General features: G+C 43.1%; 2 protein-coding genes across 5 annotated transcripts in view; one reads left to right on the forward strand and one right to left on the reverse strand.

Annotated features, from left to right (window-relative positions):
• The window catches only part of LOC123761286 (sulfotransferase 1A1-like), a 163,312-nt gene that overhangs the window by 94,998 nt on the left and 44,565 nt on the right, over positions 1-23,749 (forward strand). The window lies entirely within an intron of this gene.
• Positions 18,924-23,728, reverse strand: LOC138357403 (sulfotransferase 1A1-like). 4 transcript variants are annotated; one of them, XM_069314222.1, is made up of 4 exons: positions 23,583-23,728; positions 21,880-22,067; positions 21,577-21,722; positions 18,924-19,182 (listed from the first exon to the last, which is right to left on the reverse strand). In XM_069314222.1, exons 2-4 carry the CDS (start codon positions 22,051-22,053, stop codon positions 18,939-18,941), a joined length of 564 nt encoding a protein of 187 aa, XP_069170323.1. In that variant the 5' UTR covers positions 22,054-22,067; positions 23,583-23,728; the 3' UTR covers positions 18,924-18,938. The 4 variants fall into 4 exon arrangements, with proteins under 4 accessions (XP_069170323.1, XP_069170321.1, XP_069170320.1 ...); XM_069314220.1 differs by having other exon boundaries at positions 18,924-19,161; positions 21,880-22,110; positions 23,583-23,726; XM_069314219.1 differs by having other exon boundaries at positions 21,880-22,110; positions 23,583-23,724.

A 23,749-nucleotide genomic window follows, 5' to 3' on the forward strand; every position in this document is an offset into this window, starting at 1 on the left:
GCCATCTTACAGTCCTTCCCACTATCCCCCTTCCCTCATCCTCTCAACCATTCCTCACTCGCCCATCCCTACCATACCCCCTCCCCTGTTATCTCGTCCTCTGCACTATTCCTTACTCTCTTGTCCAACCCACCATTCTCTATTCCCCTGTCCCCACCATCCCCTACTTCCCACCATTCCCCAATCCCTCGTCAAATACATTCCCAAATTATCCGATTTCCCATCAGGAAATTGAGAACCTCAAATGATGTCATGTTCCCATCTCTGAAAGAAAAAATAAACAATGAGAAAAAACTACTCGCAAAATGAATGGTATGGTAAAAAGACGAATTCCAACGCAATGCTACAAAATAATTAAATCAAAATAAATTTAATTTTCATAGGTTTTGATTTATCAAGGGAATCTAATAATGAAATGGAATTCATAACATTTAGTATAGCGGGTGTGTTGCAATTACATGCAACAAATGGTGCCTTTTGAAAAAAAAGAGTTTGTTCCTCTCAGGTGTGTCATGTATATAGTAGGCATATAAAAACCACATTCGAATGGAACGTTGTGTCAATTTCCAAGCAATCAGTGAAGAACTTTGTGAGATTACAGTGTGTGTTCTTACGTTTAACAAAAGGGGGCAGTTAAAAAAAATCCTGTCACAGGTGAGCCATGTATAAAGTAGGTATATAAAAACCATGTGCCTTTTGAAAATGCAACGTCGTGTCAAACTTCAAAGCAATCCGTAAAGATTGGAAAATGTGCCATGAAAAAGTTGTTAAAAAAAAAAAAAAAAAATTAAAGACGTTTTTCTCACAGACCTGACATCAATATAGTATGTTTATAAAAACCCGTTCTGATGCAAATGAAACATTGTGAAAATTTCAAAACAATCGGTGAAGAACTTTCGGAGATTAGCGATTTTAAAACCGAACATTTACATTTTTATTTATATAGACGTAGCTACAGTGTCTCAGGGCTGATAAATCGGGTATCAGCTGTGTTGTCCATAGCGCCTGCCAGGCGAGGGAAGCAAGCTGTGAGGCATCTGTATTGACGTCAAGTAACTGACTGACTGGGTGGGCACAGACTGACTATTGTGACGTGAATGTGTATGGTATACACAATCACATGTAGATGTATATGAAATACAAATTGTGTCGACTGGCTGAGTATGTAAACCTGTCAGTGTGGAGATTTATCCCATATAAATATTATATTTAGCTGACAATTCAGATCGATCTGGCAAATCCACTGTGCGCAGTGTCTTGTGACACTAGTAGCCACACTAGCATCCAGCCCGCCATGTTTGGCGACGGAGGCAGGACAGTAACGTTAAGCGCTGAAGCAAGATGGCACATCGTCAGGCCATGCTAAACTGTCCGGGGGGGGGGGGGGGCAATATAACATTGGTGTGTACCAACTGAAGCCGACGAATATGTTGGTCAACAATTTACTGCTAATACACTAAAAAACAATTACTTTTTTTTGCAATAGGCGAACCAAAACACTAATTGCAGTAAAAGACAACATAACCAACTATTGTCTCTAAATATCAGAAATCGTAATGGAGGGAGTTATCGTGAAGCCGTGGGGCCCATTAGGTAACTATCTGGATGTGGTCTAATCAAAGTTGCTGCAGAAAATGTAATGCTGCTCAGAAATTATGCAAAATGAAAACCTTAAATTACAACTCCGAAGTTTTGCTGCATAGCTGGTAAGCCCCACCATGGGGCCCACCATAGGAGTATATGACTATGCAGAACACAAGTCTGATTAAGGTATCAGGTCAGGTCAATAACGAAGATGTCACCAGATTCCATGTGCCGATGTTATGCCTGCTTATCCACAAGCCCAAGTATACCAGTAAATCAAGTAGGAGCAGCAATTAAACTGCCATCGTACTACGACACCAAAGTGTAAACCAGCATATATATTGGTGGTACCAGGCAATAGACTACTACAAGGTCAGCTAATACATCTGCCAATTGTCCAAACAGACTACCAAGTGTGTTAGTAACCCACCAGACCTATAACCCAGTATAGAAGCCTCTTCAACACTAAAGTTACCATTCAGCGAATGGAAACCATTAATATTTAAAACCACTAAATACAAGCACTAACAACGTAACAATTTACAAGTTATGCCCTGGATGGAAACAAATAACTTGCCCTATAGTTAACTGGCAGCTGCCAAATACAAGTGTCGAGTCGTGGATACTAAATGACTGTGGGAGGGGGGGGGGCCGTGTAGCATACAAATTGCCCTTATGTGGTGCTACACTTTAGTACAGATTAACCAATGTGTTGGCAATGCTGTAACAAGTCGCATGAATAGTATTTTTTTCCACCTTAAATATTACGTTCTGATCATGTTGGCTTTATCCGAACATTTAATTTGTGCCACCTTGTCGAGGCTTCACAAACACCACAACTGATTTACTTACAATCATTGTTCATGAAATGCTTGACGAAGTTGTCGAAGGTGCCAGTATAGTTGTGGAACTTTACGTTACAGAAGTGATAGAATAGCGATACAACCACGTCCTTGGGATCTCTAGCAATACACCACCTGAAAAACCATCAAATAACCATTAAGCACCATGATTGAAATTTAGGTTAAATGTAAATTTATTTCAATAAATAATTTAAAATATATCCAACCGACTTAACTACACCATGGTTTAATTGGAGTTATTAAAGGTAACTACTATTGAACACAGGCTCCCTTCCGAGCCCAAAGTAAAATCTGGTCGCAGCTCTTGTGTCCAATGTAGGGCGACTGGAAGTTCAGCTGGAGTCGCCTCTTATGATGGCCAGCGAAAGAACAGTCATAACTAGACCTTAACGGAAGTCTTAGGCGTGCTAAGAATATAACATAAGAATACAAGATACATGTGCAAGTTCTTTAGTTTTTACAAGTAAAAGGTCTCATGGGTCAAGTTACATATAGAAAGCTTTAAACTATGAAGCAATCCAACTATTTGCTTTAAGAAATTAAAGTAACAAAATTCCCACTTATGTCTCAAATCTAATCCTATCAAAACATGTATCCCTAGATTTGTGTTCAAGTGTAATAAATATATTTTTACATATATACACAATAGCTCTATAGATATCCATATATGCAATACACGATTGTAAGTACTATCACCCCCTGCAACTTACTTAGACAATGATAGCTTCTGGACCATGTATGCACTATACAAGTGTTAACATGAACAATGTACAGTGGGCATCACCATGGTTGATGCAGATAGCTTTGGGAGGACATTCAGATCTAGAACGGTAGACACAAAATGACGAACGACACCTCACTGCACTGAAGAGTTTCCATGCAGATTTTTCTAGTTTATAACATTTCATCAATAGAGACCGTTGATCAAATAACATTTGATCATAGAGACCGAAACAGTAGAGACCATTATGTTGTGCGTTTGCAGGGTAAGGATTATATCGTGGGACAAATTACTATGAGTGGCAGGCAAGAAATAGCACGCATCCTAGAAGTCAGGACGTTCAGCAAGGATATGCACAACCATAAAAGGGACAATGCAGTTCGGGGCAATAAGGAGCAGGGCGGCACTGCATCGAGTTCCCAGGAAAAACTTGTATGGCTAATACGTAACCTGGCCAGAGCCGTTTCTCATCGCAGTTACGGTGGTGCAAAATACAGACTACCCTTAAGTACATTCAGTTTGTTACCAATAACATGACCGACGACCCTGTCAACGGACACTGAGGAATTAATGACTTCGTAAAAATCAAGGAAAACCTGTGGGGGTATTGAACAAGAGCAGATAGCCTCCTCGGCAGCAGAATTTGCAGGATCATTAAGAAAAATAATATGGCTGGTACCAATGCAAACTAAACTAAACCATTTAAATCTGCAGGAGAACACACGCTGTTGAATTTCTACCACAGGATGACTTAAAATGTCAAGAGCCATGAGGGCACTGCGAGACTCTCTACAATGACAAAGCTTTGTCGACAGTGAGAAAGCAGTTGAAGAGCATGCAAAATGGCAAAGTTCTGTCGGGAAGATGCTGGTCTCCAGTGAAAGGCAACAGTTGTGATCAGGAAATACAATGGAGTAGCTTGTACCGTCGGATGACTGACATCTGTGAAGATTGCAACATAGCAGTTGTGTGAAAAGTGTGAAGAGAAAAAAAAATTCACAATTGTAGGAGGAATAGAAACCTTTGCAATGCGAGTAGGTTTTGCAAAGCTTTGTAATAGTGACCTCTCAATGGGGGCTAGGATGGACCGACACAAATATTGGCAACTAACAATATCTTGCAAGCGAGAGAAAACGGTTAAAAGGTCAAGAGGAACAGGGGCCTACGGAAGAGGCAACTATCAAAGCACAACACAAGCGAGTGTGACGTGTTTTAGGGACCGCACAAGTAGCAGAGACAGGAGGGATCACGACGATCTTTAGAGCCAGGATGCCAGTTAAAACTCACAGGGTCAGGAGTCTAACGACCCCTACCGGCCCAAACACCAGAGCCGAGGTATAACCTAGTATGGTGAAGGTCATCAAGACGACGAGTTGAAGGAGATCAGACGAGTAAACGAGAGTCATAACCGAGTTTCGACAGCATGCGAGAGGAATGTAAATAGAGTAGCACATCTCTCCAAGTAGTATTGGACAAGACTAAGTTAAAGGTCTCAAAACATTCAACTGTGAGGCAAGAGACAGGAGGCCACGAAGACAATCTTGTCAAATATTAACCGCAAAAGTTTTTAAACTTTTGTATAAAGATGACTGCAATAACGCAAAACCGAAGAAAGCAACTTTTTCCTAGTAAAAGTCGTAACCTTTACACATCTGTAGTAGAAAACTTGAGCCATAATTGATGGGCCCCAGGATGACACTGCTTCAATTCCATGTTGAAGCCACCGTTGGAGGAAATTAAGTCATCTCGATGGCAGAGGTAAGATCAACATAGAAAGTGAGAAATGCCTAGAAGAAAGGCTGGAAAAGACCATTGAAGGCAACCAGCAAAAATAAAAGTGCTGAGAACACTGCTTTGGGGGTACCCTTTCATATGTGCGAAAATAGGTAGCGAGAGTGGTACCAAGCCTCGCTCTAAGGGAACGACTGAGAAGAGGGAGCCTTGCAGGAAGAGGGAGATTGCCACGAAGACTTAAATAACTTGGTTGGGACAGTGTCATCTCCAAGTGGTGTCATATCCAGGTTCTCTTGTCCCAAGTGATCTGATTTCCGACAAGGAAGAACATCTGCTTCAAGCCACTCTCCTGGAACTGACGACCCTTCTCGACCCGACCATTCCCTTCCCCCCCCCCCCCAGATACGGTTATAACTATTCGGTAAATAAGTGTGCATGGAGGGAGATGCCATAGCGTCCTGAATGTCATCAGAGCCCGCTGCCATAGAATAGCAGACGATCAGAGACTAGTTCCAGAGAGAAAAACTTAGGATAGCTGGATATGTATGCCAAAGGGGCAAAGGGACAAGATTCGAGAAGGGGATTCCGGAAAAGGACAGAGGGAGGAATAAATGAACCAGAGTCAACAGCCGAAAAGTGTGAATCCAGTTCGGACGCGACCGACATCTGATCTGCCACAACAGAACCTTGGAGATAAAATACTGGAGAAATCTAGAACTTACTCGTTATATTAGGCAGTTTTTCAGATCTGGGGGATAGCAGTGTCAATCATAATGAATGAAGATTTCAAACTTCTGCTTAGCCGCACTGATGGCCCATAGGCCACTGCACTCTTTACCAAATCAAATACGCGAGTGCGTTATTGGCGCTGGCGTTTCTTCCAGGCTGCACGCTTACAGCACACACCCCGAGCAGTCCGAGTCCACCAGGGAACACTTCCGCGTGTCCCGAGACGAAGAAAAAATTAAAGATGCAGATCAGAGGTAACACTCACCTAGGAAGGGTTAAAAATTTAACAAGGATGGGAAAAGTTATGGAGGTCAAGAACCCGCCACATGGAAGCCAAATAAAGAGAAGAGCAGAGAAAGATCAAGACAGGAAAGGGTGAAAATGCGCGAGTCAACGTTAATGGGTTCACCAGAAATCGAAAGAGGACAAATAGTTGGAGCAAATCCTGATGTTTGTTAGAATATCGCCACAAAGGTATGTTGGCGGTTATAACCACCCAAAAGGATCACAGGCTCCGGTAAGGAGTCTAACAGGTCTAAGATTCCGAAAAGAACCTTTTTTGCGGGGGGGGGGGGGTCCAGGAGAAATGGAACATGTGTACTATTTACCAAACATACGAGCATCAGGACTGAATGCGCGACTGAAACAGTAGGGGAACAAAGGGAATATGAAGGAGAGAGAACAGTAGAGTTAAGGCCCCAGCAAAACGAGGAGGAAAATTAACCACGGAAGCGAGCAGGACGAGTGGCAATCATCGGCTCCGGGAGAGAAAGCGGTGAAAACTGATCAGAAATTAAAGTTTATGGAAGTTAACATAAAAGGCAGAATATTCTAATACAGTAACAACCAAACAGGAAAAACCACGTTAATGATGAGCACAGGGTAGGGAGGATCAAGGCTCTGCAAAATCACGGTGTTGGTATAGTTAAATAAAACAGACGATCAGTTGAGGGAGCAGAGGAGGGTCGGTCAAGGCCAGACCGACAGTCTGGCATGGCAGGAGCCTCTGGACGGCCAAGATAACGAAGACAAATGGTGGGATACATTTGATCAAAGAAAGCGTCAGATGGAGAATTATTGTGTGGGAATCTCCAGTGGGAAGAGTTTACTCGACCATAGATGGGAGGAGAAACTGGGACAAAGCTAAAGGTAGAAAGTAGGGGGATCTACAGACTGCTTCTGACCAGTTGGGAAGAAAGACAGAATCCAGGTTTACGCTTTGACATGTACAAGTACCAGGAGACATGTACTGTGCGATAGCCTCCACAGTCTCTGTAGGAGAGGAAGGTCGTGATAGGACACGGAGATGATCGGCAGGAGGATGACATCGGTCACGTGTCGTAAACTGCGAAAGAAATGAGGGCCGAGAATAGACATGGGATTGGGAAAGAATGCTGCAGCTGAGAGAAGAGGGAGGATGGAGAAATACAATGAACTGAATGGCAGGAGAATATTGGTAGGGAACCGCGAGGAAGATTCTGCGGTCAGAATGGGGAGGAGAGGAAAACAGTTACTGGAGATATTATGTTTAAGGCCTGGCAACAGTTGTGGAATCTAGAAAGGGCGAGTGGTGGTGGAGATGTGTAATGCAACACTAGCTCAAGTCATGTCAGAGAGTTTAGATATTTACCTTTGCATCTTTCTCCAGGGAAAAAATCTGATCACAATGTTTAATGTTGAGAATGGCTTCTCAAATTCTTAGTGTATGCATGAGCGCAAGAAGGCAGGGTTGGCGTCACCGCAAGTCATGTAGCGAGGCTGGGGAGAAAAACATTCGATCTTGTAATGGCCTCTGTCTCCACACAGGGACACGGCCTCTTGTGAAGCTCTAGTGACATGTCCAAGTTTCCAACACCTATGGCAGAGGTGTAGTTAAGGAACTGATGAATCTACGCAGATCTTGAAGACAGATTTCCTACGGAGGAGCTATGACAGCTGAAACAACGTCAAGACGAAACGCAGATGAGACCAGTATTAAAAAGACCTTTCCTTTGAATGTCGCAAAGGACAGGGGTCTTAATTAAGAAGAGACTGGCAAGGCTTCCTACCCGTGTTCTAAAACTTCCTTCCAGCACAGCAAAAGAGCTAAAAATACTGTAGGAGCCAGCAGTTTGCATGAAAGGCAAGACAACAAAAGGAGCGCCGGGCCCTCAAGCAGCTCACCAAGTAAAAGTAGCATAAATGAATTTGGGTTGTGGGAGATTCCCAGGCAAGGTATTTGGAGAGCCTTGTCAGGAGGAGGAACAGGTTAATTAAGGGTTTACTATCCGGGAGCAGGGATTGGGGATATAGTAAACGTATGATATATGGCTGGAGATGGAAACTCATATGAGTGCAGGTGGAAATGCTGTAGGACGAATTAGGAGTGAGGAACTGATACAGAGGTTAAAGACCGCCATATAATTAGTTAGGAGCAAGGGATGACTCAATCATGTATGGCATTCTTCCAAGTAAGGGAGTTCGAAATTATGGTTGTCGAGGACTCATTGCCGACCTACATTTTAAATCAAATGCAATATCATTTATTGGTAACTGAACACTTATGAAAAATGTCATGTATGCTCGGGATTGGGTGCATTTATCTAGAACTGGGGTTGTTGCGGTTGCCAACTTTTGGAAATATGTGGTTCGAGGGGTTTCTCTGGGGTTAACTTAATAGTAATGGCATTGGAATTGACATAAGGGGGCAGCAAACGTTTGTGCTGGTGGGGGTAATTGCAGAACGTACATGGAAGGAGAAGAGCTTCAAAATAAAACAATTTAACTATTCGTATAATAAAACCGAGTCCTAAAACAAAATATGCCAATTAAGTGCTCTTATCTGCACAAACTAGATATTATTGCACTTAACGAAACAAGGATGAATGTAGAAAAAGAACTATTACCCAAATATCAAACGGATTTCTACCATTTCTCATAGTAGACAAGGAGGGGGAGTAGCCACATACGTTAAGAAAATTTAAAATTTTGAATCAAAGGATTTCAAAACTCAGCTCCTACACATTGTTTGGCTAGAACTAAACTAAAAAGGTAATCTTAAAAGTAATACACAGGCCACCAAACTTAGAATGGAAGCAAGCATCTATGGGATAAGATATCTAGAGCATCTAGGTCACAGTATGTGTGTCATGGGTGACTAATTTGTGAAATTAACTGGCTTAACAGAACAGGAAAATGAGGATTTCTTGAATTAACTGACGATTGCTTTCTTAAGCAACACATTTATGAACCAATGCATGGAAATAATATTTTAGACTTTACTAACAAGGAAACGCAAATTCATGACATTGAAATAGCAAGTGAGCTAAAGAACAGTGATCAAAGAAATTAGATTTAGCATCGATGAAATAAATTTGGAGATTATGTTAAAATGCAAGATTTTCGACAGATTTTAATGGTAAGATTTTTTGGGCGAAATAGATTGGGACGGACTGACCAATGGAAAGTGGGCCAGTCTAGGACAGAGACTAACCCAGCAATTGGCAATGTAGAGAGATTTTGACGTGTATTCAAATATAACTTTTGAAAATATTTGAGCACAACACAGAATGTAGTATACGATACAAATTCAATAGATCGAAAAATAATGACCCGAAATGAGTAGAAAAGTATCTGAAGAACCTTATAAGTAGAAAGATCTTGGTACATAAGGATTAACAATTGGGAAGTCAGTTCAGAATACGAATTCCAACAACAGACAGACATATTTACACTTATTCACAATAAAAATAAAAAAAAATAAAAATATAAAATAAAAAAAAAATATAAATATAAAATAAAATATATAATATAAATAGTTCGCACAGCAGCCAAAGAAATCCTATAGTGTTATATCAGTTATATCGAAAAAGGGTTAGGGAAAGGATAGGTTCATTAAAAACCGACAGGTCAGATAACTGATGACAAAGACGAGTATTTTAATATTTTATCTCATTTAATAATAGGAACTGAAAATTAAGTTTCAGCAGAACGTTATCTGGGGGAAGAGGACAGGTCGACTAGTTTAGCAGTTACCAGGGAGGATGTTATTAAACAAATACCGAAACTCGTGCCAAACAAACAGACGTAGCGTTTGCCAGGTTTAAGGAATGAAAAAAGACATTTGCGTGCCAGTCTACAATATTACACACATCACAGTCAGGCAGAGTGCCAGATGCCTTGATAACACAAGGCAAACCAGCCCCATCAAAGCCAAGTGCCCAAATTGCTCCAAGGAATACCATGCCTGGAACTTAAGATGCCCCGAAAGGCCTAAAAAAATTCAAATGACCCCCCCCCCCCCCAGCCTAGTAGAGCCGAGGCCCTAACCAAAACATACCGGCTCCCCTGCCCACAAGAAAAGCATGAGTTTACCAAGACAACAGGTAGAGGAGGCACATGGCCCTCCGCCATGCCATGGTGTGAAGGCCTCCGTCCTGGACAAAGGGATGGCTGGGGACCACAAGAAAATAGTTCAACGTAATCGCCCGACCATTGCCTCCAATAATCACACTGGGGACAATGATGGCAAGACGTCAGTTTCCACTGATAAGAACCAAAGAGTAAACAGGCCCAAATCCTGAACAGCAGTAAGTAGTGCCCCTCACAGCTTAACCCTCTGGCCAATGCTTATAACCTTGGTTGCGGAATTGTCGAAAGTTGGCCGTCAATACACGGTAACAAACCACGGACCCGAAAGATAATTGAGCACAAGCTCAAGATATTCTAAAAAACTATATCCTCTCCTTCAAGAAAGCAGAGCAGCAGACACTTTAAAAGAAAACGAGTAGAGTCGAGTACGTCTGAAAGCGAACTGCAAGAGTCAATTTCAAGTACACCAAGATCCTGAACGCCAGTTTCAGTTTCCATGGCATGTTCAGCCCCAATGGATATCACAGTAATATCAACAAGTTCCAACAACCTAGAAAACTGAAGGTTCTGCAATGGAATGCGCAAAGGCTGCACACAAAATTGCAACACTGCATAGCAACATCCAAAATCAAAGACATCTTGATAGTACAGGAAGCTTTCTTGGAGCCGGATTAGAACCTAAAATATCAGACTATCAAGGCTTCTTCCTTCCATGGGTCAACGGGCAATCCAAGGGATGTGCAATCTATGCGAAATGTGACAAAAAAATCTCCAAACCCATAACCAGCCCACCCGATTGTGGCGTAGGGACAGAGGTAATGGGAGTATCCATTGAGCCAAGACGACAAACTAAGTATTTAATAGACACTTCTCCACGTGCCGAAATAGATCTTTTATTTGGACATGCAACTACATCAAACATTTGTGGCGATTTTAATGTCCATCGATTCGCACTGGGCTCAAAACGCAACAAATTAAGCCGACACACTCATAGCACATCTACTAGCCCAACTTCCAGAAAACCAAATCCTAAACAAGAATGAACCCACCCACATCCAAGGAGGTAGATTAGACCTTACCTTTGTTTCAGCCTCCTTAAGAGATGCAGCAACATAGTTAGTCGAGCCCACACTACCACTATGGGGTCCAAATTGATCATAAGCTAGATCTACCCACCCCACATCCATCTGAAGACTGGAACGTACCTTCAGCAAAATGGTACCGATTTAAAAAAAAAATTTCAGAGTGGACAAATCCACAAGTGCCGTGACGAGGATTCGAACCTGCCCTGGATTTAATTTAACGAAGATTTAACCCTGTCGTAGCTCAGTCGATTAAGGCAGTGTCTGGGATGCTCCCGGACGCAGGTTCGAATCCGCGTCACGGCCCTTGTGGATTTGTTCATTTGATGCATCCCGTTAGTGTGATCTGTGTGTGATTTCAGAGTGGCATAGAAAATATGATGTTCCCAGAGACAAACAGGCAGAACAAGATAAGCTATTCAAGTGCAGCCAAACTCAAATCCACTGAAAAACAAAACCTTCAGACACCATAAAGACCACTGGTACTTTTGCGAACGGGTCAGAACTGACTACAGCACAAGGAAGCTATAAAAAAAAAGTTAGGCGAGCACAACAGGACCATACTTTGAGAGGTCAAGGAACATGTGCATCAAGAGACCAGGCTAGTGAAAGAATTGGCTAGAATGGTATTCACGTCTGAATGAACACAGCTGGCAGCAAATCCATAGGGGCCCATAGGAAATAAAATGCCTAAAGCCCCACACCTTAAGTACTGGCAACCAGGTTTGCAGAAAAAACAGCAAATAATCTGCTTCCACCAGATGAATTAGCAGCGCAAAGAGAATTATATGAAGAAAGGTAGCACAGAATACTGAAAGCATGTGCAGAAGTTTGACACTAATACCCCCTTCACACTGGATGAGCTCAATCAGGCTAAAAAAAATCCAAGAATCATCCCTGAAATTACAACCTATAAAATTATTAGAAACCTCACCTCAGAGGGAGGCGCTGCATACCTTATGTCAATTTTATTCTGGACTTCTCAAACTAAACCTACAGCTTTGAATAGAGCAAACAGTGAAGATTCCAAAACCCAAAGATCCAGCTAATCCAACCTGCTCTCACAGAATACAGCCCATATGACTTTTCTTATCGTCACTATTTCGCTCAAAACATAAACGACATTCTAAACCATACTTTCTTTCAAGGCACTAACTTCCTCAGTTTTATTAAACAAGAGATTTTATGCAAATTTTTACAATATCCCGAGTTACTTGATTTAAATTTTAATTGTTTTATTATTTGTATGAAACTAATATCAATATAGGTATTGGTTCAGTACTAATTGCAATATCTTAACATACTAAGGTTAGGTTGTGGTTTTCTATTAAGCTTTAAGGCAAACTAAAATATTCACAATAAATTTGTATGTCACATATGCACTTATTCCTTAGCAAGATATTTACTATAAGCAAGTGCGAGAACGAGTTGGCTAATCCCAGGCTCATCTCTCCAAAGGTGTGCAGCCAAGATAGCCGACAGAATGGCACTCACCAGACTTTAGTGGAAAATGCCTAACTTGATTTATATGCCTGTAGAAGAATGGGTTGCCAGTTTAATATATTACAACCGTTAGCCCACTTGAATGACAGACCAGGAATGCTGATATTCCTAGACCTCGAGAAAGCCTTTGAACTGGCTAGCGCCCCAGCTATTCTCTGCTGCCTCATCAACAAAGAGGTCAAAGGTAACCTGCTCTGGTGCACTAAAAATGGTTAACTCTCATCCAGTGTTAAAACAATCCAACACATCCTAGAGTACATAAACATCAAAGAAAAAAAAACACAATCTTATCTACACCAGAGTAGCAGAAGGTTCCCCTGCAATATGGTATTTTAAGGCCACAAAGTTTAGAAGTGTTAAATATCCCAAAAGGAATCCACAGGGGAAATAGCAGTTCGGTTATATAGACTACCTGTAGATTACAGATGCAACTGGGAGATTGGTGAACCCCAAAACAGTCCATCTTCTGCCAAACAATCACAGAAAAGTTACTACTTCACTATCTCCTGGAATGTGAAGCCTCTGAAGAGCTTTAAGGGTCCTAAAATCTTTTAATAACCACACTGAAGCCACCCTCATGGTAATAAAAATAATAAAAGTCTTTCAGTTGAGTAGGGTTATGGGAAAAGTAATTATCAAAAAAGGCACTAAACCGGGAAGGCTATGTAGCACCATCAAATGTGCGAAATAATCAGAAGGCGCTAAACATCACCAAGAATGCCAATATGAGAATAGAAGCGCATAAGGCAAAAGACATCAAATGTATCCGATTTACAAAGAATTCTAGCGAGGGACAAGCAACCGCGAGGGATGGTCGGAAAGCAAGACATGGTTGTCGTGGAAATCAGGACATTCAACAAGGACATCCACAAGAGAATGCAATTTGGACAATAAGGAGTAGGGCAGTGCTCCATTAAGTGAGCAAGAGTTTAGCTTTTATGACCAATATGCAACCTCGCCAGAGCCGTTTCATATCGCCGGTTACGGTGGTGGTAGGACAGCCGTGAGGGGACAACTATTAAGAGTATGCCGTTTGTTACCAGTAACAGAAGACCAATCCTGGTAACAGGTAAGGATGGAGGAATGAATAACTGGGTAAAAATCTGAACAAGAAATACCTTTATGGGAGATGGGACAAGAGCAGACAGCTTCTCTAGTGGCAGCATCTGCACGCTCATTTAGGGAGACCCCAATATGGATGGGAATCCAGCAGAACTTAACCGACTAAAATTAACTGGAAATAAGAAACTGCTAATGCTGAATTTCTTTAGATGCTAGTCTCCAGAGATAGGCAACACCCAAGTGCTGTCAGGAAAAACATTACCCTACATCATCCGCAGACAGACCCATCGGTGAAGATGGAAACGGAGTGAGTGAAAAGTGTTCAAGGGAAAGAGTTTCAGAACTGTAGGAAGGGGGTAAAAGCTTCCGTGATGTCAAGGATGTAAAAAACTTCGGAAGGGGGACTCCATGGGGGGCAGGGAAGGAACACGAGGAGAAATATTAGAAACACAAACGAAAAGAATCCTGTAAGCGAGACAACCGGCCAAAAAGAGGGAGGTGGGGAAGATGAGTGGGAACCACAGGATTGGTAAAAGTTAAAGCACGACAGAGGCGAGAGTAAGGATGTTGCAAGGACTGTGCAAGATAGTGAAAATCGTAAGGATCATGGCGGTCCTGGAGAGATAGTGAAGCCAGAAGCCATACAGGCCAAGGGCAGGAGTCTAACGAAAGGCACCCGAGCTGAGGCACAACTCAGTATTGTGCAAAGCATCAAGACGGCAAAGAGTAGGAGAAGCAGACGAGTAAGCAGGGCAACCATAATTGAGTTTAGACAGGACGAGAGAGGAATGTAAAGCACAGAGTGCACACCTATCCACTCCAAGAAGTATGGAACAATACCTGAAGGAGGCTAAGGGCCTCAGAATATTCAACTCTGAAGCAAGAGATAAGGTGCAACCAAGACAAACTAGTGTCAAAGATTAACCTTTAAATCCTAACAGAATCATTGTACACAAGGGGGTGACCAAGCGACAAATCGGGACGAAGAACGACACGCTTCCGACTAAGTCATTGCACAAGTCTTAGTCGAAGGGAACTTTATGCCATGATAGGTGGCCAAACACGACATGGCATCAATCGCAAGTTGAAGTCGCCGTTGAAGGAGATGCGAATCCCCACCCCGACAGCAAAGGGTAAGATCGTCGATGTTGAGGGCAGAGAAGACGCCAGAAGGAAGAGAGGAAAGAAGACCATTGAGGGCAACCAGAAAAAGTAGTGCTCGGAACACTACCTTGGGGCACATCCTCGTGATGCTGAAAATATGCAGAGTGGTACCAAGCCTCACTCAAAAGGAACGACGAGAGGAAGCTTTGGAGAAAGAGGTAGATTTCCACTTAGGCCAAAAGAATGAAGTTGGGACAGAAAATGATATCGCGAAGTGGTGTCATAAGCCTTTTCCAGGTCATAAAGGACGGCAACAACGGAGGTCTTTGCAGCTATAACAGTACGAATATAGACCTACAAGTTCACCAGGACATCTGTTGTGCTGCAGCACTTGCGAAAACCCAATTGAGAAGGGGTGAAGGTGGTGATAGTGTTCCGAGAACCACATCAGACGAACGTTAACCATGCATTCAAAGAGTTTGCAGACAACTCGTGAGGGCAATAGGGCGAAGTCCTTAGGGAATGTCCCTAGACCCTGGTACTGGGAGGACAACAGCATCGAGCCAGTCGTTGGGGACTGACGACGACTCCCAGACCCGATTATACAGACTCTGTAAATACCGAGACGTGCATGGAGGGAGATGTCTAAGCATCTCCATGAATGCCATCGGAGCCCGCCGCCGTAGAACCGCAGAGGGGCCAAAGCAGACCGAAGTTCAGAGAAAGAAGGGATCGTTATAAGGAAGTCTGAGATGAGTGCTGAAATCTAAAGGACGAGCTTCAAGGACAGGTTTACAAAGAAAAGACTGAGGAAGACGAAAACCAGAGCCAACAAGGAAAGTGGGAACCCAGTTCAATCACACCCTGCAACAGGTCCGCCACAGGAGTACCACGGAGGTGAAGGACCGGCAGGACATCGGGAACGAACTTGCCCACTATCTTGCAGACAAGCTTCCAGATCTGCGGCAGTCGAGGCGTTTCGGACGTAATTGTGGAAACAAGACTTCCAACACTCACGGTTAGCTGTACGGATGTCCCTTAGATGTACGCCTTCCGAAACAAAATCAGCTGTCTGCCGGTGGCAGTCTCTTCCAGCCAGCATGCTTGCAGCCAGGGAAGAAGAGAGGATGAACGGTTCGAGAAGGCGACCCCGGTATTTGTCAGAACACAACCCCCCCAGAGTATGTAGACAATTTAAACAGCCCAGCAGGAGCACAGGCTCCGTCATGTAGTCCAGGTGTTCAAGATCGTAAATGGAACAAACCGTGTACCATTTACGCAAAAAGAGATACGCAGCAGAACATTGGAGACGCGTCAGAAAAAAGTAAGGGGACGAAGGGAACATCAGAACGAATCAAGAGAGCAGAAGAGGAACGGGCCCCAGCAAAAGTCATAGGGAGGGGGGGAGAAAAGGAATAGCCACGCAAGTGACCAGGACGAGCACCAGCATCGGCTCCTGGAGCCAGACACAAAGGGGCGAAAACTGAAATCAGAAGTTGCATTTCATGGAAACTGGCGTAATATCCTCTAATATTCCATTGAAGAATAGACATCGACAAGGAGAAAGGACAACTACAGAGGACAATGAAGAAACAAAGGGGAAAATGGAACACAGCACGTTAAAGAAGTGCATCATCAGAGTCAGAAGGAGTCAGGGTTAGGGGGCATGGGTAAACCAAGTTAGGATGGAGGGAAGGAAAGGGAGTGGAAGGACTGACCAGAGGCGTACGAGCAGGGTCCGGAGGAAGAGGAGGGGGGGGGGGGGAGAAGAATCTAGAGTCATGGACAGCAGTAGAAGGAGCAGAAACCAGGGAGTGCTCCTCACTAAGGGCAGCAACCTAGAGGGAAGCAGGGGCCAAAATGCCTCCATAGCAGGAACGGGGGGGGGGGGCGCAACCACCGAAATGGGAGGGGATGGAGCGACAGAGTCAGTGGTAGAGGGAGGGGGGGGACCCCTACCACTGATGTGATGGACATCAGCCTGCACAGACAGGCGGCATGATGAGCCAAGAGACAGAGGCGAAGGATAGGAAGGAAGATTCGGAGGGAGACGAGGAAGAAGACACAGGAGACAAGACTGACTGGGGTAGGAAGAAGGGGAACCCCCGGACAGAGAACCATGAGGTGGACCCTGCGGGACAGAACAAAGGAGGCAGCGGTAGACGTGTCTGGGTCTAAGGGCTGGAAACGGTTGAGAGACTGAGGAAGGTGGGAAGGACGAGGAGAGGAAGTGCGCAACACAAGCATAAGAGACACCAGCGAAAGGAGGGAGAACGGCAAACTTTGCGCCCTCACCTCAGGAAAAGACAAACGTCCCCGATGCTTCAAGGTGAGGACGGCTGCCTTAAGTCTAATGTACACGCGCGGGACAAGGTATGGTGGGGTGGGTCTCTCCGTAATTGAGGCAGTGAGCCTGGGGAGAAGTGCACTCCGACTTAGTGCCCTTCGTCCCCACACAAGAGAGACGGTACTGGAGCATCCGAGGGCACCATGCCAAAACCTCCAGCACTTATTACAGAGCCAAGGAGAAGGAATGTACTCTTGGAGCACCTGGCACCAGCAAGAATGACGGTTGAAGGGCCCTATCATCAGAGGTAATCTTGACAACCCGAAGAGACTGCCGGCGATGACGACGACCACGAAGGGGACAAGTAAACGTGTCTACCTGGCGGACAGAATGCCCTGGGCTTCGAGGATATGCCAAATATCTGCGTGGCAGTCCTTAAGATTCCTAACGTCGGTTGCAACATTGGGTGGGACAACAGTGGCATTCAACCGAGTGTTCTTCGAGACCCCTAACAGGGTTCTAGCCAATGCGGGATAAAGCGGCCAAGTGGGTGGCTGCATCCCGAGAAGCAGCAGCAACCACACGTGTACCGAGATGGGTGGGGTTGAAAGTAACAGAGGCATCTACTCAATCAACAAGGTGCCTATGGGGGGAGAAATCGTCAGGTGTAGCATCCAGAGGGAGGAGATCAAAGCATTTGGCCCACGAAGCAGGACCAAACAAGGCTTGGTAGGCACTAATACAGGAAGGGATCGAGTGAGTGGGGCCATGTCGTGGATTGCGTTGAGAACCCCCAGAGAGGAGAGAGAGAAAGGGGAGGGGGTTAAAAGGTGCAGTAGTCAATGAGAGCAAGATGTGCCAGGGATGGGGCGGTCACCATTGTGGGCTTGTGGCCCGACCCAACTACAAAGGGAGGAGAGTCAAAGGGTCAAAGGAGGAGCAAGGTCGGGGCCCAATGCAGCTGGGGGATACAGAGCCCGGTCTTCCTACAGTCTTAGTCGGGGGCTTGGTCGCCCACCCCACGAGCCTGAGAAGGTACAAGAGAAACAACGTGACAAAGCGAGAGTAAAGACCTTCATTCACGAAGGTGCCCCCACAACCACCACGGAGCCACAATTAGAGGGAGGACACTCAACAAGAGACGTGTTGCCGATGCCCCCTAGGGGTGCGTCACGAGTATACGCCCCACAAACGCCACCTTACGAACCGTCAGTCCGTCGAGATCCGGTTCAGCGACGAAAGAAGTATTGACAATGAAAGCGTACCCTCGCTCGCGACGTTGAATACCACAATTCAACGGGTGCACGAGTATGCCTTCTCAAACACCCAGGCAACAAAAGGAAGGCCAAAAAGAATAGTCGAAACAGGTAAAAGGTCTGTGGGAAATGACAACTGGAAAGGAGAAGAGCGAGAAAAAACGATACATAAAGAGGAAAAGTCGCCCGGCAGAATTCTTGAGGACAGCAGTAGGAACACAAGGCCACAAAAGGACAGGACTGTCCCATGGAGCATCACTCCAGCAGCCGCCCACCTCATGGCAGCAATGGGCCAGAAAGGGAGTGAGGGAGGGGGGGGGGGGGTGTTATTGAGGAGAGAGAAAAAAACTGAACGGGTAAACCCAAAGGTGGTTAGGGATCAAAGAGGGAGAGGAAGGGGTCAATACATGTCCACTACACACATCACCCACGTTTAAAATTTCATCCAATTAAGGAAACAGTCTTGCCAGTATTTTGATTAAGACATTCGTAATAAATTTCAAGTGAAGCATTAGGAACTGCTGGATTAGATGACCCAGCATTTTACTGAACATTTTATCTTCTGTCTATTTTAACTAACAATTTAATCGTTTGATTACAAACAATCCAAGATTTCGCTGTATTCTCCATGAAGTAGTGATGGCAAATCAAACCATTTTATTATCATAAAACCATTAGATTACAGTAGCCAACTCTGACCTTTGTGGTGTGAAGAAGGGTAAGCGGCAGGAGGGTGCAGGGCAGGTGGGTCTTCATCACTCTAGGAGCAGGTAAAGCCTCGCTAATCTGCAGAAACACTCCGTCTTCTACCTTCTTCCCTGGACACATTTGACGAAACATTTCTGTCATCTGCCGAGGATTCTCAACAGTGCTTCTGATGGTCTTGCTGTCAAGCATCATGTCAAAGCTGGAATGTTTTGTTATTACTACAAGTACTAAACTTCCCCAGAGCTGAAATGCTTTCTTTCATTGCTTCAGAATCTATGAATTTCAGTTTTTTCTTAAACCATTCATCAGTTATGCGATAAGTTCTGGTAATACATTTCTTTATATAAACCCATCCAGCAGCACAAATATAGGATCCTTCATACATTGCAACTGATACCCGAATCGTTCTTAACTAATCGCATGATTTGTTTAAACTTGACTGTTGAGTGCAACAACTTTACATTCAAGTACTCATTAACATCACGTGCGCAAACTAAGTAACCTAGACATTTATACCAAATGCTAATTGTCACAAAACTATCACCATCTTAAAACAATATTAGGCTTCACTTTACAACTAATATGACCTATACCCACGCCCTTTATTCTGCTACAGAATATCAGACCTTTTACTACTTATTGTGTCCAACCCATTCTCCTATTAAGATACTTACAAAAACCATGTGCACCATATTACAAAGATCGACGTTCTAAGCAATTTGGTAGAATTTTTCACCATTTAGTCCGAATATAATTAAAAATATTCCAATGCCAAGTATAGCACATATACTATTAACATTGATTGCGTGTAATAGACCTAGGAAAAGACTAGTCGTGTTAGCAACTGAAGTAGAAAATTTGTTTCCAAATTCAATAGTATCGATTCCTACTTTTCTAATCTAGTATGTCTGCATGTGCTATTGTTCTCACCCTTCCTGTAAGTACTCCCAATACAGGGAGTGATGGGAGTGATACAGGGGTTAGCCAAAAGTACTATTTCGTAAAAACAACAATGTAGTGTGCGAGTGAAAAGAAAATTTAGGACAGTTTGGCATCAATGGTAAACTAAACTATCCCACCATGATTAAGAAAACCAATCACCCGAGTCACTAATTTTACACCACACACAAGACCCAAGTGTTAGGAGAGAAATATTTACACAAGATATCCGAAGCGATTACTTCACACGCTAGACCTGAATTTATGCAATTACAGTATAGAGCCAAAGTATTTGGACCAATCATTAAGATAACTGGTCCAAATACTAATTTGGTTATATATATATATATATATATATATATATATATATATATATATATATATATATATATATATATATATATATATATATATATATATATATATATATATATATATATATATATATATATATATATATATATATATATATATATATATATCTAAATTTTGCACAATTTTTGATAGTCACTATAGCTTAAGATAATAGGCTTTAGCGACTTTAGAAGTGCATTTAACAGTGTAGCCAGGGTAAGCATCCCAACCAGCAGTAACGTAAAGAAATTTATAACATTTATAGGGTAAATAATTTATTTCCTGCAACCACAAGTATTTAGTCAGCCAGGCCCTCCGAGTCCACCTAACATTTTATAAAACAGTTACGTATCTCGTCGCCCAGCACCGCCTTAATCAATATTAATCTTAATGAATTTACAATTTCCCAACTAATGAAAGTTAGTTGCAATGTTCACACAACTCTAGAGGCGGAAGAAATTATGCAGTGAAACAAGAAAGTTGTAGGTAAACTGTATTAGAGCCTAATGCATTACCTTATTTTACAGTCAAGCTGGGGTGAGGCCGTATTAATTACAGACTAGTACAAACGCTCGCAAAATGTGTCTTGACCCCTCCCAAGTTATATATAGTAATAACTATGCAGATAATCCATCCCCCCCCCCTAAAAAAGGAGAAAATGTTGACGCACTAATCTGAACAACTATTGAACAAACCATCTTAGGTCTAGTTTAAGAACGTAAAGTACAAACACAGGAAATGCTAAAAGGAATACCGTCACCCAGCAACCCGTTCTCGCACTTTCTTATTCAAAATTTACTGTACGAAAGTGCGAGAACCGGTTGCACCCAGTCTGATTAAAATATCTTAAGCGGCCAACACTCACCATTTTATCCACATCCGGTGCAATGATAAGCAGCAGTGTAACCGTTTTATGAAATTTCATCCAAAAATATACAAAAAGTCTGCCAATTTAGTCCTTTACTTTTTGCCGAGATACAAGATAGTTAAAATTTATGAAATATTTAGGAACATTTGTAAAATCTTCCCCAATATTATCTGGTCTTCAAAATTACCAGATTATTCAAAGATACATTCACAAATTTGCGAATTTACTGCCACTTTCTGAACTATCATTACGATAGTCTTTTTCCATAGAAAAGCGATCTAAATCGGGGCCAAGAACTTTAATCAGCTAAGCAGTAATAAAAAAAATATCTTGCCTATTTATTAGGAGCAATCAGACTACAATAGTAATTATACCACTGATCCCAGGCGTTACGAAGACAATCACACTGATAAACTAATAAGAATGTCATACTCTATATGCGGTGCTCTGATGAAGATGGGCAGGTCGGCCCTCTGGTTGTTGAGGTCGGGGTTGTGAAGCATCGTCCACACCAACTCCAACATCCAGGTCGTCCCAGACCTGGGCATTCCCATCACAAGTACGTCACCTTCAGTGAACTGGAGAGAAACCTTATTGTAGTATACATTAGAGAACACACAAGTGTATACATTTGACACCCACATATATACCAGGGGCGAGGAATCCAAGCACCGTCCCCACGACCACGTACATTACCCATATTCAAGTGTCATCAGAGTAACAAAGACAACACACCTTGAAGTTGTAGATGGTGTCGGCATATTTGGTGAAGAGCGTCGGGTAGAGCCAGCCTCCGGGCCTGAGGCGGACCATACCATGGTTGTATAGCGTCTGTTCCTCCTCCATCCTGGCCAGCCACTCCTCGCTCATGGCCTCCACCTTGTGACCACTAGCCAGCTTCGTAGTCATCTTCCTAGGTACAACTACACGGGTCGTTATGGCAGTCACCTCTTGACAATTCCTCGTCTATGTCAGGCATTACAACAGTGAGGTAAAATGTCAATACTTTAATAAACATGTTTACAAACCGACGGCGAGGATGATACAGGGTTTAGCATAGACGACATGACTGGTAGTCACGGCCGTGTCGGTCGATGACCTGAGTGTTATACGTGACCCCGGGAAGCGGGGGGGGGGGGGGGTATGAACAATATTACTTGGCAAGGGTATTAGGTGGGGAATATTAAGGAAGATTATGTGGGTCGTGGAGGAGGGAGGAAAAGGTGTCAGCTTCACCGGTAACTGCACTTTCCCATTCAAATTATATTAATAGAACTACTCTACCAAAAATCTAAATTAGTCATTTCAAAGCTATTTTTTAGCTAGGGAATAGAGCGTAACCAGCGCCACCAATCACCACTCGTGGGGTGGGGATGTTTGGGCAGAAAGAAAGAACACTAAAGTCACCAGATCTATTACACCACATACTGAACCATGCAACACCTGCCTGTGTAATAGTCAATAAGAGCACAGTAATGTGAAACAATGCCGTGCAAGTTTACACTTTAATTCGAAATATTTCACGAGTACCTGATCTCTTTAAACAATATCAGCACTTTTTAATAAATGTTAATGTTCTAAAGAGTAATTATGTAATCAAGATATTACAGTACTCTACATGCATGATACATTAGGTGTAAATGTAACTTGATAAAGACTGCCAAAACCCGATGGTAAAAACTTCCCCTACTTGCAACTACACAGTTGCTATATTACCTTCACAACACTAAGTCCACCTTCAATCACAAGCCGACGGACCAAGAACGAGGTGGTATATATTTTAAACACGTCATGTTGTCAAGGAGTGGCCTAATGGCTGCGATAAATCCAGATATCCTCAATGATTTTTTTAAATACTGTAGTACAAACTCCCTGCCATTGGCGGGGAGCGTTACCAGCAATGTCTGAAAAATATGCTAATTCAACGCACCATTATTGCAAGTCCTCACAGGACAACTTAACCCATAATAAAGGTGGATCAAAATTATATTATCTCCGGGTTAAATGTGCCATCCGCTGTACTGTTATGCTATTTCTGCCAGACACTAAACACCAAGTTGCCCTACGAAGAGCGGAATATAACATGGCAAGGAAGGTAGTATTTACAGCTTGCAAGAACGATAGTTCGCGATGTGCAGTATGAGCTGCTTGTCTCTTACAGTCCCTCCAACATATTCCCTCCTCACAGCGTCGGTAATAACTATAGACATTTGTGCATTTCTCTACTCATATTGCACAGTTACACCAATCACAGCTTCTTTCATAAATACAGTGCAAATAAACCCTGCTCACTCCAACAGAACTACTGCATTTGGCAAATGGACTGTACCTATACGAAGTTATTAAAACAGTTACACGGTCCCTAAATTATTTTCACACTAACTATAGTCTACCCTGAGGAATAATAACTTAAAATACGTCTACACACTACAGCTCACCTTCTGACACTGAAGGTAACACTGAAGGAGAGTGGAGGAACAGCAACACAACTGCTCACACCAACACAAGCAACACATATAACTTGCCATTGGCTGAGGCTCCATCCAAGTCAACACCTCAGTGTTACCAACTCGGCTAATGAAGTGCTCGCATCCATCTAGTGATT

The sequence above is a fragment of the Procambarus clarkii genome, chromosome 7, assembly GCF_040958095.1.
Source record: "Procambarus clarkii isolate CNS0578487 chromosome 7, FALCON_Pclarkii_2.0, whole genome shotgun sequence".
Classification (NCBI taxonomy): Eukaryota; Metazoa; Arthropoda; class Malacostraca; order Decapoda; family Cambaridae; genus Procambarus; species Procambarus clarkii.

Coding starts and splice junctions, on each gene's coding strand:
- LOC138357403 (XM_069314219.1), bottom strand. CDS start 23,687: ATGGAGCCTCAGCCAATGGCAAGTTATATGTGTTGCTTGTGTTGGTGT. Junction 22,111..23,582: donor GTTACCTTCAGTGTCAGAAG/GTGAGCTGTAGT, acceptor TGCCTGACATAG/ACGAGGAATTGTCAAGAGGT. Junction 19,183..21,576: donor ATCAGAGCACCGCATATAGA/GTATGACATTCT, acceptor AAAACATTCCAG/CTTTGACATGATGCTTGACA.